The sequence below is a fragment of the Amphiprion ocellaris genome, chromosome 23, assembly GCF_022539595.1.
Source record: "Amphiprion ocellaris isolate individual 3 ecotype Okinawa chromosome 23, ASM2253959v1, whole genome shotgun sequence".
NCBI classification, from domain to species: Eukaryota; Metazoa; Chordata; class Actinopteri; family Pomacentridae; genus Amphiprion; species Amphiprion ocellaris.
The window spans coordinates 3,779,860-3,807,280 of NC_072788.1; the positions used below are offsets into that span (position 1 = coordinate 3,779,860).

The window sequence follows — 27,421 nt, forward strand, 5'->3', positions numbered from 1 at the left end:
GATTATTTTTATTACAAAAGTTAAAACCAAGATGATTCTTAGTGAGGTTCTGCAGTCACGAGGAGCATCTTTAGTTCTATGATTGGTGGACATATCCTCAAACAGTGCACCTAATGGAAAATATATGCATCATGTGTGAGTTTGACAAGCTAAACAAGGATAGTGCGTGTTCCTGTGCGTGGCAGATGATGGTACTGACCACAGATTTTGAGCGGAGCCTCCAGCTCCAGGAGGATTGGCTGACTGAGGAAGATCTCCCGGGACTTGATGCAGAGGCCACGAACCTCCGCCTCCGTCATCTGGACGATCTTCCCTGGACGACATCCTCGCACTGGCAGATAGAAAAGAGAAGTAAGGTTAAAGGACAACAGACAAACTGTTCCATGATGCTCTTGTTTGTTCCATAGTGTGCTTCTTTCCCTGCAGTTTTCTCAGGGTTATGACTCTGTGGATCATCGCGTTGCTGCTGTCAGGGTTGGTTTTTAAATGAACTTCAGGCTAAATGCGGGAGGGAAGGATAGAAATAGCCTGTGTGGGTCTTGTTGATGTTGTCAGGAGTGTTTTTGGAGACGCTTCCTGTTGTGTAACAGGACGGAAAAGGCAAAGGAGGAGGAGGAGGGAGGTCACAACAGTCAGGTGAGAGGAGGCTCCATGTCCTAAGTCCTAAATGTACATAGGACTTGTATTAAAGTCAGCAGGTCAATTTAGGTTAATAAAATGTAATCAATTAAGTGTGGAGGGTTTCAGACAGAGAACATTGGTTCAAATTGCTGTGCTACAAGTTTTAAATAAACCACTGATTAGTCCTGTGACTTCATGGTTGCAAAAAAAAAAAAAGATAATAAATACCAAACATACACTACAAAGCCTATTTTTAAAAAGGGTATTTGTAAAATACAGTAGTTAAACTGGATTTACAGTGGAGTTCATACTAAAATTACTCTTTTAAAATACCTTACTTTATTAATCCTGGCTTGAAGTAACATAGACATTCACCTAAAATCTGCATATTTACTGCAAGGATCAGAAAATATACAATAGATGAGTGTGTAAACAGGACTAAAACTGTGAACAGACACTTGAATTGGTTGAAAAGACACAAAACAACCCATTCAAGTGTCTTTAAGTTAAATTTTTCAACCTCACATGTCACTAAACAGGTTTAATATAAAGTCATATATCCTTCTGATGAGGGAAAGATGCCTAAAAACATTCAGGGTATGACACAGCATACTGAAGAGCATACATACTGGAGCTTTAAACAAGTAGTCCATCCACTGTTTAGTCATTTTTTAAAGCAAAATTGGCAATTATTTGCTCTAAATGTAAATATTTGTGAACTGTCTGCTCTGCTATACACTGCCTGCAGTTCAGCTGAATAGGTTCTGAAACCAGAAATCAAAACAAAACGAGTAATCAAAGCAATTCAACTTCAGTTTTTTAATGATGTACGGCATTATAACTGTAGTAGTACCGGTTTAAATAGCGGTGCAGGACTTTATATTGCAGTAAAATGAGCTCACAGCGAGTAAAAAATATAACGGGAGTAAATAAATCCTAGAGGCTCCTTGAAGTTCAGAGGGTTAAAGCCGACACATGCAACACCGCCGACAAGCACCTACAGCTGTCCTTCTGATTTGAGTTTTCAACTTTCCCCTTCAGAATTTCCATGTTTTGCTGCTGCCGCCGCCCTAAATAATCCTGCTGTGCTAAGATGAGGATGAATAACGGTGCTACGGACACCTCCTCTTTCTGTCCTGCTCGGTAAACCGCAGAAGTGGGTCGGAGCTGACTAAGACTGCTGCTGACAGACGACACCACGGTGGAAATCTTAGCAGGCATTTAATAAGTAGATCTAACAGATGCGGTCAGAGGAATGCAGCTACACAGCCAGAGGAGTTCGCTTCAACAAGGTGAAGATCGGCCTACTTTACACCAGAGATAGGCGGACTGTGCATTAGTTTCCTGCAGGTGAGTAGAGGTAGGACAAAATATTGAGACAGTGATCTATCGTCATCCTATGAGTATCGATACCCTGACGCCAAATATCAATACTTGCCAGATTCCCCTGCCAGCTGCCACTTCCCCAGCGTCACTACTTAATGACTCCACACGGTGGCGCTAATCACATGAATGAGGGAGACTTGAGTGGAAATGAATCGGCCAAAGAGGTACAGGTGTAACGGCGGACAGCAACGCTACCGTAAGAGACGCTCCATCTACATGTAAGTCCAATGTGTGAACTCATTTCAGCTTTTGCAACATTGAGGGAACAAGAAAGCTCAACAAACACTATACGATGTGCCTCATAAAAGTAAAATACTAGGGCTGGACCCAAATATCCAAATATCTGGTCATTGTGGTGTATTCGAATATTAATCCTGATGACAAATACTTGGATCGCGCCCCCCCACTCTGCTGTATCACACGGACCTACCAACTCTGATGTCACGCTTCAGTTTGCCTGTGTTTGTAAACAGAAGACAAAAGCCGAAGACGGAGATATCCATGCTAATGCTGTCAGACTCAGCGGTTGGAAGCAAGATCAAAGTTCTCAAAAATGCGCTAAAGCAGCTACTCAATGGTGGCGACGATGGGTGGTCCAAGTATTCAGATATCAAAATAAATATTTGGACGTCAACATAACGGCCGAATATTTGGATATTCGGGTCCAGCCCTACTTTTTGCAGGAATTTTGTATTTTTCAGTTACAGATATCGTGATGTATTGCTATGTGATTGTCTTGCAATATATCAATTATCGCAGTATCGCTGTATCTTGATAGTATCGCGTATCGTGAGGTAGCTTGTGATTCTCCCCCTACAGATGAGTTCCTGCAATTCCTTTAGAACAGGATGTAAACTACCTACAGTGTGTGCAGCAGCAATGCGTGTACAGTTGCAACGTGACCCTGCTATTTCTGCCGGGACACCTTTGGCGAGGACGATAAACACTCCACCTGTCTCCCCCGACGCAGCCAAACACAACCTGCAATCACACCTGCCCCACCCGAAAGGGCAAGAACGAGGCTATATTAAGACGGTCCCAAAGGTGGCATTTCCCAGGTAAGCGGGAAAAAAACATCACAAGCCAAATCATGTGGAGGTTTTTGTTGAAGAAATTTCACTCTTAGTCCTGCGAAGTTTGCTGTAGTGGGGTGTTTACTGGTGTTCCAGCATACCAACACAGAGAATGAGTCTGTGAAGGTAAGAAGACCAAGAACATTTGCAGAGTCCACATTGTATAGGGATGGTCAGAGAGTGGGTCAGAGGGTGGGGACGGGGTCGTATGTAAATATAAGGGTGAATAGTGGCTAATTTGCGTACGGTTGCTAATCAGTAACAGAGGGTAATACATCAAAGAACAAAGAGTAATTGAATCAAGGGATCTGGCAAACAGTTGAAAATAGCCAAGGTGTGACAGCAAAAGGTAAGAGGGGGCAAAAGATGTGCTATTTTCTTCATCATTTTCATGCTGAAAAACTCAACAATCGGTGAGCACAACACAAAGGCAGAGAGAGTGTGTGTCCTCGCTGAGATGTGTGTGTCGACTGCCGGGAGTGATTTCACACCCCTCCCTTCCAGACCAGCGATGACGCGTTTGCACGTCTGTGCTGGCTCAGCTGACAGCGACGGAGGCCTGATCTGGGACACACCACAGCAAGCGGCACCTTTCGCCTGGGAAGATCCCCTTTCATCACACAGTAAAGTTGAGGCAAAGCTCGTCAAAACACGTCCATCTCCCCTCCATGAAAACACACGCTCAATCCCACGGTGTGATCCGGTGACCTTGGCTTCAGATCGTACCACTACAAGGTTGTGGGGAGGTATCCCAGCATCCTTCAGTCTGTCACCACTGCACTGCAGCCTCACCAGTCGAAAGAGAAAGGGAGAGAAACAGGGAGGTGGCGCCCACATCCGATCACTATGGCAACCCAGCAAGACCAATTTTTCCCAGCCTGCAAGGTGTTTGGTGAGCGGAGCAGCTGCTGTATCTCGGAGATGATTTGGAGATGAAGTAGCACCTCTAGCCGCCCACGGCCTGCATGCTAACGCCTGCGTCAATACATCACTGAGGGACTTTTGGAGTCTATAGGATATATCTTGTATACATTTTTATTAAAAGTAAAAAACCTAATGTTTTTATGTTCATTATGATCATGTCTTTATGAATTCCATCATTATTTATTATGGAAACAATCACTTAATAAAAAAATGACTGGATATCACTAAAATGTCAACTAAATAACGTTTTCAGTCTGTTTGTGGTAATTTTAGGCGTTTTTGTGGTCATTTTGCAATTTTTTGTAGTTCTTTTGTGGGTCTCTCGTCATTTTTTGTCTTTATATGATAAATATCTGTCTCACTGAGTCATTTTGTGTTTTTCTGTAGTCATTTTGTGTCATTTTTTGGTCATTTTGTGCGTTCTTGTGGTCATGTCATGTCTTTTTGTGGTTGTTTTGTGTGTCTGTGCTTATTTTGTTTCTTTTTGGGTCATTTGCAGACTGTTTTGTGGTCATTTTAGGCCTTTTTTTGGTCATTTTGCACCCCTTTGTGGCCATTTTCAGTCTGTTTATGGTAATTTTAGGTGTTTTTGTGGTCATTTTTTGTGTCTCTGTGGTCATTTTGCAAATTTAAATTTTATTCAGTTGTATATATAATATTTACAAGAGTCTTTCTCTAAAAATTCCATGTTGATTTTAGGCCTGAAAACAGCAAAAATGTCAACTATGTTACAAAAAGTTCCGCAATTATGTATTGACCCGCGTACTGCATCCGACAGAAACCTGACAAGAGATGCGCCTAAAATATAGTGCATTCACTACATTTAAACGATCAATACTTCTATTAAGAATGAATTTAAGAGGTCAGAATATAACACATTGACATAATGCACACTGATAACTTTGTGTTTCCTTATGCACCTCACCCAGAAACATTCTGTCCTGCCTACTGCTCACAAACAAGTGTAACAGGAGTGGCACTAACTATATGTTCTTGTGTTGTGGATGAATCAGGGGTTACTGAGCAATCGTTTGTCTGGTTCACAGAGTCTGGATAACTGATGCCAAACTCCACCGGTTTCACCCATCAGCATCAGCTTAGATGGCATGCGGAGTTCTATGCAGCTGCTGGAAACAGCTGTTTAACGTCTTCTGTGAAGGAGCTTTGAACAAACCTTGCACAATGTCACGATGATGAGATTAGAGAGCGCAACTTTACAAGAGAAAGTTACAAACTGGGGTCGTGGAGTTTCAGAAATGGGAGAGTTGCTGTCATCCTGCGTTATGGAAGTGTAGCATCGAGTTTATAGGCTCAAGTTAGGGTCAGTTAGATTCTGTAATGCTCATAAATAATGTCAAAATAAATGTAACAAAATACCGGCAAAAATGTAAACAAAGCCGTCTTATAGCACCGCATGACTACATATTTATCCGCTCTGCTTGCCAACTGGTTCCACTGAAGCAGTTCTGATGTAGCGACAAAATGCCGTACGTTAAACCGAAGACCGGCCCGTTATCAGTTCTGACTTAGCGGCGAAAAGATGTAAGTCGAGGACGGCGTACACCGAGGACCTTCTGTACATTTATTTCATTCCATACTTGTCTCCTCTCTCCTCCATGTAAACACTGGCTGCAGTTCAGCCGAAAAGTCTCAGTATTTTTATTGGCTGTGGATTGTGCTGAGGAACTCAAACTTTTTAAATTTTTTTTGCAGAATTTGATGAAATTTAATTTGGTTCGGTCTCTCACTGGAGCAGCACATCGCTGATGAGTAGTTCAAGGACTGATTCTTACAGTCTCAGGCTCTAACAAATGATTCTTTAAAGATAAAATGCCTTTCAAACTTGGTGGTGAATTTAAAAAAATGGTAAAACTGCCTGGATAAAAAAAGAAGTGCTGTTGTAAACACCAAATACAAAACACAAAACTGTGTGTAAAACCCAAAGTTCCTACTTTGTGTGTGACACTGAAGTTACAAGTACTAATTTTGAACTTTTTTTCACATGAATCTGAGGGGATGGTGACAAACACATATCTCGTCTCCTGCATATACACAAGTTTTCTTTTGCTTTTTGGTCTTTGTTTTCGTAAATGCACTGAGACGCAAACTACAGACCTTCGAAGTATTTGTGAACATCTCTTTACAAACCCAAAATCTTCAAAATCGATTGTAATTTGAGCCCATATCTGTGTTTCTGCAGCATTTTACCTAGACATTTAGACTGGAGACTGAAGCGGGTCTCTTGCTAAAACAGCTGTTGAGCTTCATTTTAACACAGGACAGTCTGGGACTGATGTTCTACGAGATTTTCCCAGCTGCTCCTTACACAACTTTAAGGAAAATCTCATCTCTGCTGAGAAACCTCCAGTTCATGTCTCCTAATTTGGTGAGTCCGTCTGCCTGAGCTTCTCGGTTTGGTCACACTCTGACCTCTCAGAACTGAATGTTTCTGGAACTCAAACTGCTCTGCAATCAGCTGCCCTCTCCATCTTTGTGCCTCTCGTTCCCAAAACGCCCCATCTCCTCCTTCATCCACTTATCTCTGAGTTGCATTCCTGCCCGTGGCTGAATCTCTGGGTCATCGTCCTCCCCCGTCTTGCCGGTGAACCGTGCTGACGTCAGAGGGCAGCTCTGCCTCATACCCCGCCTCCAGGGCAGATCTCTGCATTCCAGACAGCTCAGAGACCCTTCAGACCTGAACCGCTCGGCCTGCGCTGGGCTTCTAGTGCAGCCTGGGATACGCAACGGCCGTGGCATCTGAGAGCTCCACTGAAACCTCAGACAGTTTAAATCTATGGTACTAATTCAAGTCAGGAAAAGCAGCTCTACAGCACCAAGACTGGCACTAAACCTCAGTGGGAAAGCAAAGACACCACAACATTGGAACAGATATAAAGCTGAACCGAACCAGTATCTGGCTGCTGCTAATTTCCCACCGTGATATGCCAGCTTCTGTGTAAATGGGTTGGAGCGTTAAAGAATTAATTTTGGAATGAATACTGTCTATTGCAATGTTGAAACGTGTTCTAAAAGTTGAAAAAAATGCAACTTTTTAGCAACTGTCACTGTCCCCCGCAATTTCATCGCAACAAATAGCTTAAAACATCGCAATTTTTAAAAAAAAAAGCTGCCATGAATTCAGGCATTTTCGGCAGCAACAATCTCAAAAAACGCCTGCGAAATCCTGGAGGGACTGACTAAGGCTCCATTTAATTGGATTTGTAAGTCTAAAAATAAAGAAATGTTTTATTAGTATATATTCAGATAGCTATTCTTGGGTTATTGACAGTTTGTTGGACAAAACTAAACAGCTTCAAATGACAAAGAAGAGTGGTCACTGTGAACATATTTGTTAGAAAAATGAAACTGTGAAACAACCAAAATGTAAATTTCTGGTTTAGGTTTTAGCAACAACTTGTGTTGAACCAATCTGTCAACTCATGCCAACAAATTTTTACATATTTTCAAGCAAAAGTCCTGAGGTCATCAGTGTGGTTTCGGCTTGGACAAAAACAAAAGTATTATTATTGCCACTTGTTTCTTATTTATCTAGCATTAGCATTCTCTACTGAGAGGTGAAAAGAAGCCGATTATTTCAGCATCTGCTCAGTAACCTTTGCTATCTTTGCTTGATCTTTCTAGGTACAAATGAGCCACTGTTCCCTGAATTAAAATACTCCACTGCCTGGCACCTTTCAGCTTTAATTCAGAAGAATTTGGGAGGATCTTGGGTAAAGCCCAACCCGCCATTGTGCCACAAGTTGAACCACGCCAGAAAGATGTTGCCACACACAACACAACGTGACGCGCTGTGTGAGTATGTAGTCAAACTAGGTCAGATGAGCTGGAAGACGAAACCGATGTATAGAAAGGACGGGCTTGTTTGATGCAAACACACCAGAGCTTTCTGCAGAGTCACATAGGGTCAAGAGTTTTATGTTTGTGGATGTGTTGCCCAAAACTGCAAGTAGTCTGGTCTGACATTAACCCTGCTGTTGTCCTCATTTACGGGCACCAAAAAAGATATTGTTTCCGTGTCTGAAAAAAAATTTTAAAATTCCCCAAATTTCTGAAAATTTGCAAAACCTTCAGGAAGAAAATTCCAATAATTCCTTAAACGTTCCCTTAAAAGTTTTATTTATAAAAAAAATAAAAAATCCCCAAATGTGGCAAGAAAATTCTTGTAAATATTTTCAAAAAATGAGTAAAAATCTTCCAAAAAATGCTAAAAATACCTAAAGTGATTCCATATATATATCAGTAAAACTTCTAATATTTTCTTAAGAACATTCACAAAAAAATCAACCAAAATCCAGTGAAATTAGCTGGATTTTGGTTGATTTTTTTTTTTGTGAATGTTCTTAAGAAACATTTTTAACATTTCTTTTTTTTAAATCAAGTTTGACTGATATACTGCATATGTAATCACTTTAGAAAATCCATTTTTTGGAAAATATTTACAACAATTTTATTATTTACAACAATTTTATTTTCTAAACTTTTAAGGGAAACTTTTAAGGAATTTTTAGAATTTTCTTTCTGAAGATTTTGCAAATTTTCTGAAATCTGGGGAATTTTTTTGCAGAATTTTTTGATTTTTTGTAGACAAGTGAACAATATTTTTTGGTGCAGGTAAAGTAAGACTCACCTGTATAACCATTTAACCCTCCTGTTCATCTCCTCTCCTCTTCATTTACATACAAATTTACAAAATCTTCAGAAAGAAAATTCTAAAAATTCCTTCAAAGTTTCCCTTAACATTTTGTTGTAAAAAAAACATCCCCCAAATTTGGCAAGAAAATTCTTGTAAATATTTTCAAAAAATGAGTAAAAATCTTCCAAAAAATCCTAAAAATATCTAAAGTGATTACATATATATCAGTAAAACTTCTAATATTTTCTTTAAGAACATTCACATAAAAATCAACCAAAATCCAGCGAAATTTGCTGGATTTTGGTCGATTTTTTCATGAATGTTCTTAAGAAACATTTTTAACATTTCTTTTTCCACCAAAAATGTTCAAAGATTTCCCCAAAAATGTTGAAAATATGGACATCAGAAGTTTCACTGTGAAAATATATTTTTTTCCCCACATTTTTAAACTTTAAAACGGGTCAATTTTGATGACACGAGGGGTAAGTCATCATTTTCTCTGTTTTCCTGCTGGTAAACTACTTTCTAAGGGGTGAAAGAGGTCACCTGTGTTTCTATTCATATAAAAGAGGGTTCACTCGAACAGAGCCAAACATAGAGAGAGTGAAAGATAAGTCAATTACACACAGATTGCCTCTGGAAGACATTGCCATATATGGGTGCTCCCGTACGGAGGAAGGAGGAAGTAGTCAGTCAAGACCGAGAGGGGAGAGCTGGAAGCCTCCGACAATGTTGTGTGATGGAAGAGAGGCCTCTCCGTGAGTTCATAACAATGTAATGGCTTTCAGCTGCACCGGCAAAGAGCTGCGTAAGCCACATCAACAAGAAAACACACACTGATGTCAGCTTAAAAACAGGCCTGACCCCTATAAGTCAATTATTCAGCTGCTGTGCTGTTAGCGTCAGCCTCGGCTTTAAATGAAAACGACATTTGTAGCACTTACAATGCACGTCTTGTTGAGACCACTGTTGTCATTACTGCTGCTTTATTAGTCGTTTTGTAGTTGCTGTGTACTCCTGCAGAACAAGTTTCATCTAGTTTTTATCCTGCAAATGTTCTGATTGGAAATGTAGAAGGTCTTCATGCTGCAACAGGTGCAAGAGTTTTCTGAAACTAAGCTGGATAGTGTTTTAAAATGACAATATGTATCTGTTTCAATCAGAAAATAACAGATTTAATGATGTCAACTATTAGAGATGTAAACATGTTTTGCTACCTAATCTTTTTTGAGTGACTCCTATGATATAACTTAGTGGCCTAAAGGCCTTGACACACTGTGCGTTTTTAACAATCTTATAAGTTCACAGCTTGCTATGCTGTACGACGTGAATCGAATAATCTTTGGGCTCTACTTGAAGTTTGCTCTGTGCAGATTGCACGAAGAAAACGCAGCTGAATCGCATCCTACGATGTACGTGAGTCGACGTGAATGCGCAAGAATAAAACGTCATAAGCGTGCGGCGTGCATCAATGAAAATAAACAACCAAAGCATAAATGGAGCTCCTACAATCACAGGGAAACTAGCCAACGTGAACACAGCATCGCCCTTGTGACATTTGTGTGTCTGGAGAGAAAGCCCAAAAAAGAGGAGAACATGTTCGCGATCGTGGCTCGGAAAGAGATCAATCTGGGATGCCAATTTTTGGGTTTGGCCGAAAATGGTGACTCTGTCAAGCTGTTAACAGAGTTGATGGGACTGAATCAAAAACATTAAAGCTGCTTTTTGGAAATCCAAAACAATAAACCAAAATATGCTGCGATGCTCTGCAGAGCTGAGAGGAACTGCAAAGTCTGTCACCACCAACACCTTTCAACATTCACACCATCACTTTTTCCGTGGTTTATATACAAATATCGATTACTGCAGCTTTAATTTTTCTACCAAGAAACAGCAGCTTCAGCAAAACAGTGTTTTTTCATTTTGTCTGGTTACCATGGAAAAACTTTTAAAGGAACTTCTAATGGGTCAGGCAGACCCATGAATTTTAAGCAGGTATGACTGTGCATGTTTTAGTCACTGCTGCACCAATAAAGATGCCCCGTCAGACCTTTTTTAGCAATCCGCCCCCGTTCTCTCCAGCTGGCATGAGGCCAGCAGCTCCCCTCCACTCCTCCATCTAACCCTCTCCCACGCAGGGCCGATGGAAAACAGTGACCCCTCAGTGAGCAAGAAACACAAAGCAACTCTGGCGAGGAGAGCGAGAGCGGCTCTTAAGGCAGAAATCCCGACTGCGATGGCATTTCTGTGCTGCCTTTGCGTTTTCAGAGAACGTTTTGTCCGACTTTAAGTGCCACGAGTGAATGGCCGTCTTTGTGGGGTGGAAGAATGGATGAAACTGAGAGGAGAGAAATAAACAGGAGGCATGGCTGCAGATGCAGAAAGTGGGAAGAGATGGAGAGAAGTCGAACACGAGAGGAAAACAGAACCGAAGCTGGAGACTGAGCGGGCGGGGGGTGAATAGAAGGGAGGGTTTATTGGATAGCCTGGCTGGGCAGCTGAAAAGCCTGGGTGAGCTCTCCGTGCCACGTTTGGTGCCAGGGGGTGAATGCTCCCCGCCACACAGGCTCCACCATTGTTGTTTCCATAACAGAGTGCCACGCCAGCAGCCCGAGCACCACGCAGTCCTCCACGACCGACCAAAACAAGCGGGGCCACAACGACGGAAAACGCATTTTGTAAGAGCGGAACAAAGGAGCCTTCTAAACAGCAACGCAGAGAAATGGCGACTTTGTTGAACTCCTTTAACTTCACCTATAAACTTGCAGCACGTGAACGAAAAAGTCGATAAATCCAGACAGTTTAAAGTCTGGGTCGTCCTCACACACCACCAATTAAAGTGATAAAACCTCAGGGATGCTCTTTAACTTAAAGCAAGACTGCATAACTTTAGATAGAAGTAGGAACACAATCTGACTCACATGAAAAGGTGAATTTATGAGCAATAAAATGCACTGGTTTTATAGCTACAGCCTTATTTGGTCTGGAATGACCAGTGGCTTATGATGCCAATGTTAAATAGAATTTCTGTATATAATAGAACTAGTATGGCCTTTATCATGTGTGCTGCTTTTAGACTGCATCATCATTATCCAATAAAAGCCACTCATGGCCTTGCTGACCTAGCTAGGGTTATATAAGGTCACTTTAAGAATCTGCTGATTCTAGTCGACGTGATAAAATCTCTTAAGACAGTTTAGTTCAGGGGCCACATTCAGCCCAATCTGACCAGTAAAATCACAGCATAATAACCTATAAATAACCACAACTCCAAATGTTTCCTTTGTTTTAGTGCAAAACATACATTCTGAAAATATTCACATTCAATTAACTATCTTTTTACAAAACATTATGAAATAAACTCAATTTCACCAACATTTTCCCTCAGTTTATCATTTACACATTACAACTTACAGATCACAGAGTGTCTAAGGAACAAAACATTTAATCACAGGTATCTGGAACTGAATGATATAGTATTTTACTTTAAAAAAAAACAACAAACAAAACTAAATAATACAAAAATGAGACACAAAATGACAAAAAAAATTAGACAAACGACACGAAACAAAACAACAGACAAAAAATTTGACAAAAAAGTTACAAAGTGACAAAAAAATGGACAAACAACACAAGCGAGACAAAAAAAGCCCACCAAATGACAAAAACGATACACAAGACAATGAATAAAGCAAAACACAAAATGACAAAAGTAAGACAAAAAACACAAGCAAGACAAAAAGGAAACAAAACGACAAAAACGAGAAACAAAACGACAAAAACATGAGACAAACGAGAAATAGCAGACAAAAAACAACAAAAACAAGACAAAATATTACAAAAATGAGACACAAAATGTCAAAAGAACAATGAGCAGTCTAGTATTTTACTTTATGATCAAAACAACTTGTCACGGTCTAGAAATTATTTTGAATTTATAGTTTTACAAATTTACAATTTGCAGTTAATATCTTCTCTGGAATTTTTACTCTTTGAGGGCTGGATTGGACCCTCTGGAGGACCGCTTTTGGCCCGCGGGCCGCATGTTTGACACCCCTGTCCTGAAAGATCTTGCTTGTTGAGAAAACACTGAATCCCTTCTTGTTGGAGATCAGCTTAACGGTACATAAAATAAAAACCAAAGTGAAATATTTAGACTTATTTTACCGAGCATTATGTCCATTTATGTATAGACGACACATTCTGATTATATTTATATAAAAGTTGACTATTGAGCCAGAGTTTAGTGTCTGAAATCTCTAAAAAAAAATGTTCTACTGCTGTACTGAAATCATACTCCAAGTGTGCTCAGTCAGAGATGATTTCACTTGAGGAAGTAAACAAAGCCTAAACTTGTTCTTTAGAGATTTTACATTCCCATACTGGGTTACGACTTGGCTGCCAGCTTTGCCTGTAAACCAAAATGACACTGAAAAAACATCAACTTTCCATCCCTAACTGCCTCCTTAGTGGCTGCTGCATGGGGCCGTGGTGCTGATTGTGCCACATAAAGCCCACGGGCCACCTGTAGCTGGCAGAGCAGACAGAGAGGCTGTTGTGGCTAAAGCCGGGCAGGCGTGGGCTTAGCATGTTGGAAAGGCAGCGGCCAGTCGCTGGATTGCTGTACGGGACTAGTAAAAACTAATGAGGAGGAGAGGGAGGAGGACGCAAACAAACACAAAAACACAAGGAAGCTGTACACAAACATGCAGGGAAGCAAAAGAAGCCTTGCTGAGGCTTGCTGCTGTAGAAATCTGAAGGGTTTCTGTGAAAAAAACGCGCCGTCAGCTCAGATTCGGTGGAAGCGACTGCAGTGATTTTGCTGTGAAATCTGAAACGTGCTACTGAGAGTCTCACTAAAACAACAGATGGCTCATTGATTTCCTACAGTGTCCTGCAGTTCTGTGTAATGTGGCTGTGGTGGAGCTCATCTTTCCCACTTATTTCTCTTTTATTTTATTATTTGTATATATATTCTAAGGCAGGGGTGTCAAGCATGTGGCCCGCGGGCCAAAAGCGACCCTCCAGAGGGTCCAATGTGTCCCTCAAAGTGCAAAAATTACAGAAGACATTAATTGCAGATTGTAAATTTGTAAAACTATTTTTTATCATAAAGTAAAATATTATATTGTTCATTGTTCTTTTGTCATTTTGTGTATCATTTTTGTAATATTTTGTCTTGTTTTTTTGTCTTGTTTTTTGTAAGATTTTTGTTTTGTCTCGTTTTTGATTCTCATTTTTGTCTTTTTCTATTTCCTTTTTGTCTCACTTGCGCTTTTTGTCTTATTTTTGTCATTTTGTCTTGCTTTATTTGTTGTTTTGTGCATCTTTTCTGTCGTTTTCTCGCTTTTGCTATTTTTGATCTCGTTTGTCATTTGCTTGTCTTGTTTCTGTCGTTTGTCCATTTTTTTGTTGCCTTGTAATAGTTTGCCTTGTTTTTTTTGTCAGATTTTTGTTATTAGTATTCGCGTTTTTGTGGTTTACTCAGCCTAGTTAGTTTGGTTATGTTCTCAGGACCGTGAGCGTGAAGTGTTTGACGACTTCCTGCCACATTTTCTATAATGGTGTGTGTCAAAATAATAGCATCTGCCAGTTGCAGAGTGCATAAAAGGCAGATATTCCTTCTCCAGCACAGTTCTTCGACGCATTAATAAATATTTAGAACTACCTCTATGCTGCAAAATATAATGAAAACTGCTGCAATACCAAATGAAATTTAAAAATCCACTGGACCACTGCACATTTTTCCAACATTCATGTAGCCTCTTATGCAACACAATAATGCACTTAATCCCAAACGGCCATCATACTACTGTGGTATATAAAGAAATGTTGGACAGACTTTCTATTGCTGACAGGAATGAAGTTCATGTGTTCATCAGGGAGACTTTAAACTCTGACTGCGTGATATTAGCGTTCAGTCAGACGCACACAGACATCAAAATGCCGTTTTAATACACGCAGACAAACGGCTTTGCTAAGTAAGCCATGCACCATTGTGCTGCTTACCTTTCAGCTGTGACTCACGCGTCACAGGGCAGCAAACGACAAGTCATTGTATTCACAGTGACAAACGAAACCAGAGAGGCTGGAAAGCTGCACGCTCAGGCCACCGAGGAGGCTTCAGTGACTGTAAACCATGTTGTCAGTCGATCAGGTTTAGCCTGTCGACTAGACGACGCCTGTCAGCTCCTCCACCAAACTACTGCTGAAGGACACGTGCGCTGCATGTGTGTGTGTGTGTTCTGGTGTCCATAAACTAAGGTGGATACTTCTGAACACTTTCAGTTGTACATTTCATGTACATCAAACTTTTTTAAAACAGGTTTTATCCACAAATACTGGTCTTAGATGAGGAGAAAGAGTGATGCCAACTGCTCACTTTTTTTAATAGTAAAAGAATTAGTCAGTTTTGGTTTATTATCAACCCTTTAGTGGGAAAAAACATCTCAGATACTGTACTCACGACCCTTCTTTAACCCTTTGATGCACAACAAAAGATGCCCATATTCCATTGAATACGGTCAAAAGATACCCATAGTCCATTGAATATGGGTCACTTTTGACCCATGTTGTGCATCAAAGGGTTAAAAAATAAAGCAATAGAAATGGATTCATGTGTTTTAAATGATTACAGTTAAAGTAATCATGAAATTAAATGTGAAAATACTTGATTTCAATTGGATTAACTTCTAGTAATCAGATAGTAGAACTGGACACTTTTTTTTTGGAATTCTGAATGAATGTGCCAGAATTAAGAGTCCAATACTAATCAACCAATAGTTTTTTCAGGGCTGATATTGATGCTGATTATTAGAAATCAAAAACTTTACTGAAATGTGTTTTAAAAAAATGTTTTAGATATGTTCAAGTAAAAGAGAACCAGTCAAACATTGGGTGTGGATAGGCTCATGATGTAACCAATCAGATAGCACTGTGGGCGGGTCATTGAGAGAAAAAAGAGGCTGTATCAGAGCGGAAGTAGCGCATTTTGAAAATTTTATTAATAGCTCTGATTTTTAAAATTATGATGCAGATATTTTAAAAAATGCTCGAAATAGGATCCAATAATCTAAAATGACAGTCGGTCTTTTCCTAGTCAGATTAAAATTGGAGGTAATGACAGAAACAATTAAAAAGTTATCAGATTTAACTCCAAATGTGTTGAAAGTTTGCTTGAAGCTGGACGTCCAAATCAGCACCACAGCAGGGGGAAGGAGAAACGCCCCATGACTGCTTTTATTGCCCCCGTATCATCCCATTTAAACAGTGGAACGTACAGCCTGTCAGATAATATATGGGCCACTTTCACCTATAGGTAAACTTATAACATATCAAGCAGCTGGCGTCTTAAATTTAATCGCCGTGATTCTATTTTAAGACATTTTCCATTAACCCAGCTGTGTTACTATGGAAGACTTAGAATGCAAACAAATCATGTAATAGACGGTATTAGACGCATTTCAGATGAAACTGCCTTTTTTGACAAAGAGGTGCATCATACATACCAAAACGTCCAATCACAGTTTAGGGGTGGGGCTTAAACAAACCATCCTGCTTTTGTATTAACACGAGTAACAATAATATAATGATATAATAATAGTGCCAACATTCTTCTGCATTGACTAGTTTTATCTTTAAAGCCATTGTAGACTTTCTGGATTATACTTTCATTCTTTTACAGTGTGGTTTTACTCAAGTTTTACTCCAACATTGCTCATCTCTGTCCAGCAAAGTAAACAAACAATAATTATACAAATTTACCCTCGTGTCGTCCTGCGGGTCAAATTGACCCGTTTTAAAGTTTAAAAATGTGGAAAAAAATATATATTTTCACAGTGAAAACTTCCACATTTTCAACATTTTTGGGAAATTTTTGAAAAATTTTTGGTGGAAAAAAAATAAATGTTAAAAAAATGTTTCTTTAAGAACATTCGGAAAAAAAATCACCCAAAATCTACCGAAATTCCATGGATTTTGGTTGATTTTTTTCTGAATGTTCTAAAAGAAAATATTAGAACTTTTACTGATATATAGATGGAATCACTTTAGATATTTTTAGGATTTTTCTGAAGATCTTTATTCATTTTTTGAAAATATTTACAATTTTTATTTTTTTAAATTTTTATTTCTTGCCAAATGTGGGGATTTTTTTTTTTGGAATAAAACTTTTAAGGGAAACTTTTAAGGAATTTTCTTCCTGAAGATTTAGCAAATTTTAATACATTTGGGGAATTTTTTGCTGAATTTTTGGATTTTTTTCAGACAAGGGAACAATATTTTTGGTGCCGTAAATGAAGACAACAGGAGGGTTAATGCAAATTATTTTAACATCTTTAATGGCGATGGTGACTGCTGGGTTTGTTGTGTGACAGAAGAACCAAGTGTTGCTGGAAGGGAAGTGAAGTTACTTTAGTCAGCTGTAAAATGCCACGATAAGCATAAGTCAAAGCCTGTGTGGTGATCCCTGTCTCAGCAGAGAAATAAAGTCCTACACTATCATCCTGTTTTCCTTACAACTGCCTGTCATGGATAAATGTTAACAGCAGACACAGAGCCAAGTAAAGTCATTTTTTTATGGTGGAGTTTACTTCGGCTGCTTTACTGTAAAGACAGCAGGGTTTAATTCTGTCCTTGTAAAGCATTTTGTAGCAGGATTTGCTAAATTGAAGGGACTGTTGCAAGAAAAATCTGACAATTAGTGCAGAAAGGGTGTACTTTTTGCACATAATGCATTAGGAAACTGTAAGCATTCAACTCACACGACTAATGATGCAGACGTACAGCCATGTCCTGGTAGACAGAGACTTTGACGTGAAATTAGGAGCTGTTTTTTGCACTCTGCAATTTATATCTACCTCGATATAGTCTTGTATCTACCTCATTTCCATATTGAACCTACTTTTCATTCGTATTTGAACGAGTATATTACCAAGTTGTGTTTTTTTTCCTTTTATTTTTATTCTTACATTACTTGCTCTAGATTTGTATATATATTTTTCCCTATGTCATTGTTCCACTGCCTGCTCTACATGCCTTTTTAATTGCCCCCCTAGGGACAAATAAAGTTTTCCGAATCTGAATCTGATGGCATGGTAAATTCCTTAAAAAATCAGATTTATTTTGCTTTGTTTAATTTGAATTTTGGCATAATTTTCTGTCTGTTTAATCCTCGTGCCGTCCTGCAGGTCAAAATTGACCCAGTTTGAATTTTGAAAATGTGGAAAAAAAATATATATTTTCACAGTGAAACTTCTGATGTCCACATTTTCAACATTTTTGGGAGACCTTCTGGTAGAAAAAAAGAAATATTAAAAATGTTTCTTAATAAAATTCACAAAAAAAATCAACCAAAATCCAGCGAATTTTGCTGGATTTTGGTTGATTTTTATGTGAATGTTCTTAAAGAAAATATTAGAAGTTTTACTGAGATATATATATATATATATATATATGTGTGTGTGTGTGTGTGTGTGTAATCACTTTATATAATTTTAGGATTTTTCTGAAGATCTTTACTCATTTTTTGAAAATATTTACAATATATTTTTATATATATTTCTTGCCAAATTTGGGGATTTTTAAAAAAAAAAAAAAAACTTTTAAGGGAACCTTTTAAAGAATTATTGGAATTTTCTTCCTGAAGGTTTTGCAGATTTTCAGAAATTTGGGGATTTTTTTTGCTGAATTTTTGGATTTTTTTCAGACAAGGAAACAATATTTTTTGGTGCCCGTAAATGAGGACAGCAGGAGGGTTAAGAACAGTGTTCAAAGATTTCCCAAAAATGTTGAAAATATGGACACCAGAAGTTTCACTGTAAAAATATATAGTTTTTTCAACATTTTCAAACTTGACCCGCAGGACGACACGAAGGTTAAGGGTACTAAACATCTTAATAAAGTTAAAATTATTATTATTAATCTAACAGAAAATGAAAGAGCGTTTTGAAGAGATTCAAAAACAACAACAACAAAGTCTACTGTATTACTGTACTGCTGTTTTTACACTCCCCTACCCTCGCTGCCTGTGTCACCGAAAGGGTAGGCTAATTTCTAGCAGGGACAGCTGTGCCTGTTGACATTTAATAGGACATCAGAGAAGCTTCCATATGCGTGCAGGAGTATGCAGGTTCCCCACTAGCACCGGCGCTCACTGAACAAGTGAGACATCAAACTACTGAAGCGGTTAAGAACTCTTTCCTCCCACTTTAGCGAAAACGTCCTTTTATTCACGCAGAGAGGAAGAAATGACTCCCCAGAGAGGCGGCGTAATGACATTTCTGCCACTGACGGGCCATTTGCTAAATAAAAGATGGCTGTAGATGCAATCTGGTTCAGTAAAATAAGATATCGACATTTCACCAGCAAGGAAAAGCCTGTGAGAAGTCTTTGTGTTGCCCAAAGGTCAAGTCGTAACCCTCCTGTCGTCCTGTAGGTCAAAATTGACCTGTTTTAAAGTTTGAAAATGTGGGAAAAAATATATTTTCACAGTGAAACTTCTGATGTCCACATTTTCAACATTTTTGGGAAATCTTTGATTTTTTTTTTCTGAATGTTCTTAAAGAAACAATTTTTTTTAACATTTCTTTTTTTCCACCAAAAAATGTTCAAAAATTTCCCAGAAATGTTGAAAATATGGAAGTTTTCACTGTGAAAAGTACAGAAATCTGGCACTGAACACTGTCAAAATAGTACAAAAGGGACTAAAGTTGAATGCTTCCTACTACTAAACTGTGAGTAAAACTCATTGAGAGCGACTTTAACTAATATAGAGCAACTTTGGCTCATTTTAGAACAACTTCAACTCATTCAGAGCAACTTTAACTCATTTAGAGCAACTTTAACTCATTTAGAGCAACTTTAACTCATTTTAGAACAACTTTAACTCATTTTAGACCAACTTTAACTCATTTTGAAGCAATTTTAACTCATTTTAGAGCACCTTTAACTCATTTTAGAGCAACTTTAACTGATACAGAACAACTTTAACTCATTTAGAACAGCTTTAATTCATTTTGGAGCAACTTTAACTCATTTTAGAACAACTTTAATTCATGTACACTATTGTTCAAAAGAAAAAAGGCTAATTGATGATTAGAAACCTTTGTGCAGTTATGTTAGCACATGAATGAAAGTGTGGGTGACCCCAAACTTTTGAAAGGTAGTGTATAAATTGACATTAACCAGCAGTCCAACATTGATGATATCTAAATCTGAAGTTTTACAATCTGAGCAACATTAAAACATCTACATACGTCTGGGGAAAAACACTCTTAGCCTAACTACAAAGTGACTGAAGAAGTGAAGTCTTGTTTTGGTGCACAGGGTAAAATGTATACATCATATTAGTACCACGGCAAATGTCAAACTTCACCAAGCCTTCAACTAAAAATAACCACAAATATTTAATAGTCAAGATGTAATATTTGACCTGAAAGCTGGCTTCATTTACATTCGATTTTGGTTTCGGAAAGAGAAAGTGACTGAAAGGAGACGGATAGTTGGACACATTCAGAGCTCACATCTGGAAACCTTATGGCCAGATCCCTCCAATTTCCTCCACTGAGGTTTCCTCCTATTCGCTGCGTTAAAAAGGCAGCTAAACACGAAGGCAGCTAACTAACTAACAGCCCGGTCCTGCCCAGCTGACACCGCCGTGTTACTCCACCGCTCGCACTCACACACAAAAAACAAACGAGCACCATTATGTCACCGGTCCCCAATCAATCCAGATGATTAGGTTATACTGGCGTGTTCATACACATCGTGCTCATTCATTCTATGTGAGAGAATCGATCGTGGGTGTTTGTTCGCCACAGCCGAGACACCGTTTGTGCTCTCAAGAGAAAGAAAGGGACAAATCAGCTCACTTATGTCAGGGTCCCTTATTTAGGATGGCTAGGAAAGTGCTACCCAACACATAAGAGTTTTTTCTTCGAAAGTACAGCCATCAGTGTAATAAACACTTTATGCACACTAGCTATCATCATTCACAGTCAAACTTACTTTATGAATGATAGTAACAGCCATATTACAGACATTTGGAAACTTCTGCAGGCTTGATTTCCTGCACCGACTATGAAATTACAAAACACCACACATCAAGGTTAGGGCTTTGTTTTGACATGACGACAGGGTACACACTGTGAAAGTTGATTTAAAGTGGGATGTGGCCCGTGTAAATATTCCCATTTAGCAATATTCGCACGGAAACATTACAACACTCATCAGCTGGGAATTCTGTCCCACCATATCCCATTCGAAAATTTCACATTTTTATAATAATTGTGGCCAAAACCGCATAAATACACAATAGAACCAAGATTTTACTACTCCACTGAGATCATACAATTGTTATGGCATTTTCGGCTCACTTAAATCATCAACTTTGCACTTTATTTTAAAAGAAAAATCTACTTTTTAGCAGGGATATGCAGCAGGAGCTACCGCCCACCACAGTGTGTTCTATAGGGAGCTTGTGGCAATATGAGCAAATAGTATGGTTGAGGGGTTTAGATCAGAAAAGCAGCTCGGTAAGTGCTTAATTTGCCGAATGCCAAGGTGATTACGCTGTTATAGCGACATTAATTAACGAATTTCAATAGTTGGGGTTAGTTTTAATAGGATTCTGACGTTCTCTCACAGACAGTTGAGGCACCAGCGGTCAGCTAGCTTCAACTTTCTAAATCCTGAACGCAGCTTTTAACGCTCAAAAGTCAGTTTTGGAGAAGACTCGAGTGAGTTTTGGGTTTAAATATGAATATTTAATGTATAAAAGATGTAGGAAAAGAGAGGCGACGGCTGACTAAGGGTGTCTGTGACCACCGACGGACGGGACCAGTCCTGTCCGCTCCAGCGCCGGGCTACGCTAGCAAGTAAAGGGGCCTTTTTTTCTCGTCAACTGCCGTCGAAATTAAACCGAAATAACTACTCCGGGGGGTAAAACCGCGCCCCGAAAAAGCAACGTAAATTAAAAATACAAGTGCGAACTCACCCTCTAAAAGCCTGGAAATCAGCGAGTCGACGTCCAACTCCCCCTCCGCCATTTCTGAAACGAACAGCTCTGCCCGCCGCAGTCTGGAGCAGGCAGGGCAGGCACCGCCTCAGCGCACACAAACGCACCGCCAACCTCCTCCCATTCACGGCCTCCCGTTTAGGACTATTACGCCGCGTTCAGGCCCCTCGGATATTTTTACTTCCAGCGGAGAGAGTAGAAGAATGGAACATTTTCAGTTTAGAGGCGTGGAATTTATGGAGCAGTGAGAGTGCCAAATTACAAAAACAAATTTATAAAAGAATAAGCAAATAAACGTGGAAATATGAAGATGAATTAATAAAAGGAAAACTAAATAATGTCGGAAAGGTTAGGGTTAAGTTTAAATGTCACTTTAAAAGCAAAAGAAAAGCACATTTCTTCTTATTATTTTTAAAATTATTTTATTTATTTGTCTTTATATTTCTAATTTTGTTAGCATTTCTTTTATGGATTAAATTTTAGATTAATATTGCTTTATATTGCCACATTATTATATTTTTGTTTTATTTATAAGCCCATTTCTTCTTTTTTCTTATTTTATTTATTTATCATGATTCTTCTACTTTTATTAACCTTGTCTTTAATGGATTCATTTTTTGATTAATATTGCTTTATATTGCCACATTATTTTTGTTTTATTTGTAAGCAAATTTCTAGATTTTTAAAAAAATCATTTTATTTATTTGTCTTTATATTTCTACTTTTATCAACCTTTTTTATGTTTTTTTTTTTAAGGATTAATTTTGCCCCATTTTAAAAAAAATATATTTATAAGCACATTTCTTCTTATTTTTTAGCATTTTATTTATTTGTGTTTATATTTCTATTTTTATTAGCCTTGTCTTTAATGGTTTCATTTTTTTTGATAAATCTTGTGTTACATTGCCACATTATTTTAGATTTTTGTTTTATTTATAAACAAATTTGCTATTTTTTTAAATCATCTTATTTATTTGTCTTTATATTTCTACTTTTATTAGCTTTTTCTTTTATGGATTATTTTAAAAAAAATAATATTGCTTTATATTGCCACTATTTATTCTTTATTTTATTTATTCGTCTTCATATTTCCACTTTTATTTGCTTTTTGTTTTACAGATTTACTTTTGTAATTCGGCACTCTCACTACTCCATAAAACAGTTTAACAAAAATATATTTACTCGTGGCACAGTCACTAGTCTTTCCACACCTTTTCAACTTCATGCCAGCATCTTTCTTGTTTTCCATTAATTTCTAAGCCCATTTAGTAACCTCACAATACCACAATGTAAATGCACTAAAAAGATATATCATCAGCAATAATATAAGAATAGAATTGAAAGCAAAAAGAGTAATATTCTCTTTTAAATAACGTGAATATGGTGTTTATATATCACACATCCCTCAATAGGTTTTGCAAAATCCACCACCATTTTAAAACACCTTAAAATCACTTAAATTATACAAAGGGGAGCCTCACCATCGTGATCAGAATCAATGAGTATAGAAAAAAAAAGGATTAAAACATTTCCCACCTCCTTAAATTGCATTTTCTCCACTGCTGTTCTGATTTCCGACAGCACTTGAAAGCATCACTGTGAACAAGCCCTTGGCAACAGGTTACTGTCAACTTTTATTATAATTTAAAGAATGAAAAGTGAATAAAACAACATAGAGCTTAATTCTTTTTTAATGTAGTCAGTTGGCAACTTTTGCAACAACTAAATATCTAGTCTTGGTCTTTTTTTTAAAATTATTTCTGGACACCTGCATGGTGATTTGTTCAGATATTATTGCATTAAATGGCCAAAAACAATAACAAAACAACAACTTTGCCATAAAGAAATATGTAGAAAACATTTGTTGGGACCACTGTTCCCTCTAAGCTGCGCGCGTGCGCAATTGCGCACTGCTGACACGGTCTCTGGCGCACAGAAAAAAAAATCCAACCTAAATTGTAAATAAAATAAACACGTAACAATTCATTCTGTGCTATTTTTCAATGTGAGTCAGTGAGTGACCGGTGACTGGCTGCTGCAGCCAATGATGCGATTCACATACGTATTTACCATAGACTGTATATAATGGTATTTACGCAGCTAATCAACGTCAGACGTCCTTATGTGCAGCCACCATTGTTCTCATAGATATGAATGAGTAGATAGGATACGCCCCTTTGAGCTGCGGCTACAGCGAGGCTAAGCTAGTGGGGGCAAAGTTTCAGTGCATTCCGTTGATGTAGACGGCGTGAAAACGTAAATAACAAGTATGCCGGCTCACTGTGCTGCATACAGTTACACACTACGTCATACGATTGAGACAATGAAACCTGGAATGACTTTTCATAGGTAAGAATAGTTTTTGGCTCTTTTTTCATTATGAAATCTTGTTGAGAGCTTCCAGTCTATGAGCGCTAACTAGTTAGCCACTAGCAAAATGCTAAGGCGAGCTAGCAGCTTGACAACCAAATACCAGACGATTAATAGTAGCTGTAGTATGGCTGTACAAGCAGTAGTAGTAATACTAAATGTACAAGCAGCAGTAGTAGTATAAACAGCTGTTAGAGTCGTAGAAGTAGTATCAGCATTTGTAATAGTATTACAAGTTGTAGTAGCAGTGCCAGTATCAGCAGCAGTAGTTAGTGTATTACCACTACTACTACTAGTAGTCACATTGCTATTACTACCACCAATACTACCAATAGTAGTTATGAAGCCTAACTCATGTATATCCAGATTACCATCTATGTTCTTCCCCCAAACCCATTTTATGATTGAGATTATTTCTCAAATAATTGAAATGTTACTAAACAAGGTTATACTTATCAAATTAAATAGCTCTGTTCTCCAGTATATTGGCGAATTCGGTTCTTTATTTATTAGCATGATTTCTTTTTAATATGTTGTGTACAGACTTAATTACTTCTCTGTCTACTTTTCTTACTCCATGTAGGTTTCCCAGAGACTATGGGTTGAGGAGGAAGTGGAAGTTTGTCGGCTTAGACCTGGTGTCATTCCATCAGTGTTAAACTTCCCGGCTCATCTTGGAAGAGTACGTGCCAGAAAGACCACGAACAAGCAGCCTTGAGATCTTAGACAGCGTCTCCCTCAGGTGGGTGTCGACGGTGTTCACAGTCAGGTCTGTGGTAATCCTGTCAAAAAACAAAACAGAAAAAAAATTTAGATTATAAATCATGTAACCAAAGCACTCTGTGTATAATGCCATAGTATAGGATGTAGTTCAGAAAATGTCAAAGTATAGTATGCTTTACTCAAGAATAACATAGTATGGCCTGTAGTTCATAGTACAGCATGTTTGCAAGAAAAAAAAACAAAACATAGATTATTATGTGGTTCAAAAAGCGCAAAATGATAGGATGTTGCCTAAAATTGTCATGTATGATATGTGGTTCAAAAAATGTCATAGTGCAGTATATTGTCAAAATAGTATGTAATTCAAGAAAACATCAGAGTATAATGTGTCATCTAAAAAATGCCATAGAATAATAATTTCATTGTACAAGTAAAAGTATAGTAACTTTTAAAACTGTTCGAATTCTTATATGTTGCTAAAAAAAAACAAAAAAACTAAAACAAAAAAGTCACAGTAATATGTCAATTAAAAAAGCCTATAGTATAGTGTGTCGCCCAACAAACATCATAGTATAGCATGTCGCTCTAAATACGTCACAGTATAGCCTTTAGTCCACAGCTGTCAGTAGGTGAGGAGCAACACAAAAACAGTCCAAACGCTGGTTTCCAGAGGGTTAGACGAGAATTTATTTGAAAGAGTAAGTTTACAACAACACAACATGTGAGGGAGTTAAAAACAAATGGGTGTTAGTAAAATAAAAATAAATAAACAGAACTAAAAGTGAACTTCACGTTGACATTGATGGGCATTCCAACCAGGAACAAAGTAAAAGATAATCAATACGAAAAAAAACTCTTCCTGTTCACCTCTTAAAACCCAAAAACACACTGCAGTAGCACCTAAACTAAAACTACCAATGGGTTCCCTGTTTTCCTTTGTGAACAATTCAAAGGTCCCTCTCTATCTCCCTACACATCCACCAACCACTGGAACACATCTCCAAAGTTCTGCTGGGCCAGCTCAGCTTCCCCTCAGAAGAAGTGGCGCCACCTGCCAGATGAAGGAGCCTTTTGAGAGGCAGCTGGCATCGTGATTGGACTGTACTTTGGTCTGTTCCAATCCAGCTTCAGCTCCAGAGACGGCAGGCGGGACGAGTCAACGGAGGCCGGGTGGACGAAGGCATGAAGCTGAGTACAATCCAGAAAACAACAAATAACAAGTCAAAGGAAAGAGACATACATTGTAGAATTGCAGTAATCGTGGGCAGACTGATTTACTGATTATCAGTATTTTATTTTTTACTGGTAATGAATACATTTACTTTGACTCTGAACCTTTATCTACCTGTGGTCGCTCTGTCTTCTGGAGTGATTTGATTGATTATATGTCACAAAAACGTCTCCTTTAACTTAACATCTGTAAACAAAACAAAAACGTATCAACAAAGTTTTCTGTTAGAGTTTGTGTTCTTCTAAGTTTAACTCCAAGATTTTAAATACTTTCATTTACTGCAAATGTCTCACTAATAATCATTATCAGCCTTAAAAACCCACAAAACACCCCTCTATACTCGACCACGCTTAGTACAGCCCCGTTCCCCCTTCTATAAATCTGCTTGGAATCTTCCACTTCCTGTTTGTCAAAGTGGCCTTCTACCTGGACAGGTTTTGTTGGAGCTCATGCAACAAACATTTTGGGTAACTACACTTTAATATGGATGGATGACACTGAATTAGAGTCTGTTTTAATGAGACTGAGTTAAGATGTGTAGCTCTGTCATTAAATTGGAAATTATTTCTCAGAATTCACAGAGAAAAGTCTGAAATGTTTGCTAGGTTAGCATCCCACATGTTCTTTGGCTCAGCTAAAGCTAACTCTCTCCAGCTTGTGGATCTCTTGAGTTGCTTGTTGTTAAAATGTCTTGCTAGAGGTGCTGAAGCTCAGAAAGTCTGAGATGTTTGTTCAAAATAAGCTCATTCTCAAGTCTGATCTGAACTGTCCTCTTTTGTTTGAACTTTCCCTAAACTTAGCAGTTAATGACAGAGCAGCACATCCAGACTCAGTCTCATTTATGTAGAGATTAAACTTCAGTGTCATTCATTGATGTTAAAGTGCAGTTTTTCAAATGTTTGTTGCACATGCTCCCGACCAAACCAGTCCAGGTGGAAGACGATGTGAAGAGAAAACTCCAGAGGATGAATATCACACATTTACGTTGGAAATAAATGTCCTTTAATTAGACATTGTCATGCAAAAGTTGGATTTCCCTTTAATGATGTTCAAATCTTTGTTGAGTGTTTTGTTGATGTTGGTTTCTAAATGTTTTTTGACACTCGGCCCCAAAGATTAAAACCTTTTACGGCTCACAAGCTGCAACAATTCACACATTATCAACTGTCTTTCTGACTAAACTAAGATAAAAAGTGGAAAACTGCCTGATTCCTGCATCATGAATGTAAATCTTTTTGTTTTTTATGACAGTAAACTGAATATATTTGGGTTTGATATTTTATAAACCAAAACAAGAAATGAATTACTGGATAAAACAATCAACAGATTAATCACAAAGAAAATGTATTTATCAGCATATATGGCTGAATTACTCCATTACAAGATACATACAATTTGAATTCAATTTTATTTATATAACGCCA

The 27,421-nt window shown here is 38.2% G+C and overlaps 2 protein-coding genes and 1 long non-coding RNA gene across 3 annotated transcripts in view; 2 read left to right on the forward strand and 1 right to left on the reverse strand.

Moving 5' to 3' along the window:
• Positions 1-21,812, reverse strand: part of LOC111582709 (serine/threonine-protein phosphatase PP1-beta catalytic subunit) — a 29,216-nt gene extending 7,404 nt beyond the window's left edge. Inside the window, exons 1-2 of the mRNA XM_023291537.3 lie at positions 21,653-21,812; positions 200-331 (exon numbers count right to left, since the gene is read on the reverse strand). Coding sequence (XP_023147305.1) covers positions 200-331; positions 21,653-21,704 — 184 coding nt within the window. The 5' untranslated portion in view covers positions 21,705-21,812. The remainder of the gene's footprint in view (positions 1-199; positions 332-21,652) is intronic.
• LOC118471728 (uncharacterized) lies at positions 2,728-4,242 on the forward strand. The gene is made up of 2 exons (XM_035957804.2): positions 2,728-3,065; positions 3,585-4,242. The coding sequence occupies exons 1-2, from the start codon at positions 2,827-2,829 to the stop codon at positions 4,003-4,005; spliced, it is 660 nt and encodes a 219-aa protein (XP_035813697.1). The 5' UTR covers positions 2,728-2,826; the 3' UTR covers positions 4,006-4,242.
• A 1,832-nt stretch (positions 21,813-23,644) lies between the features above and the next one.
• Positions 23,645-26,636, forward strand: LOC129348114 (uncharacterized). Its single transcript, XR_008600562.1, has 3 exons — positions 23,645-24,022; positions 24,627-24,785; positions 25,720-26,636. It is a non-coding gene; the product is annotated as an uncharacterized LOC129348114 (long non-coding RNA).
• Positions 26,637-27,421: the final 785 nt, after the last annotated feature.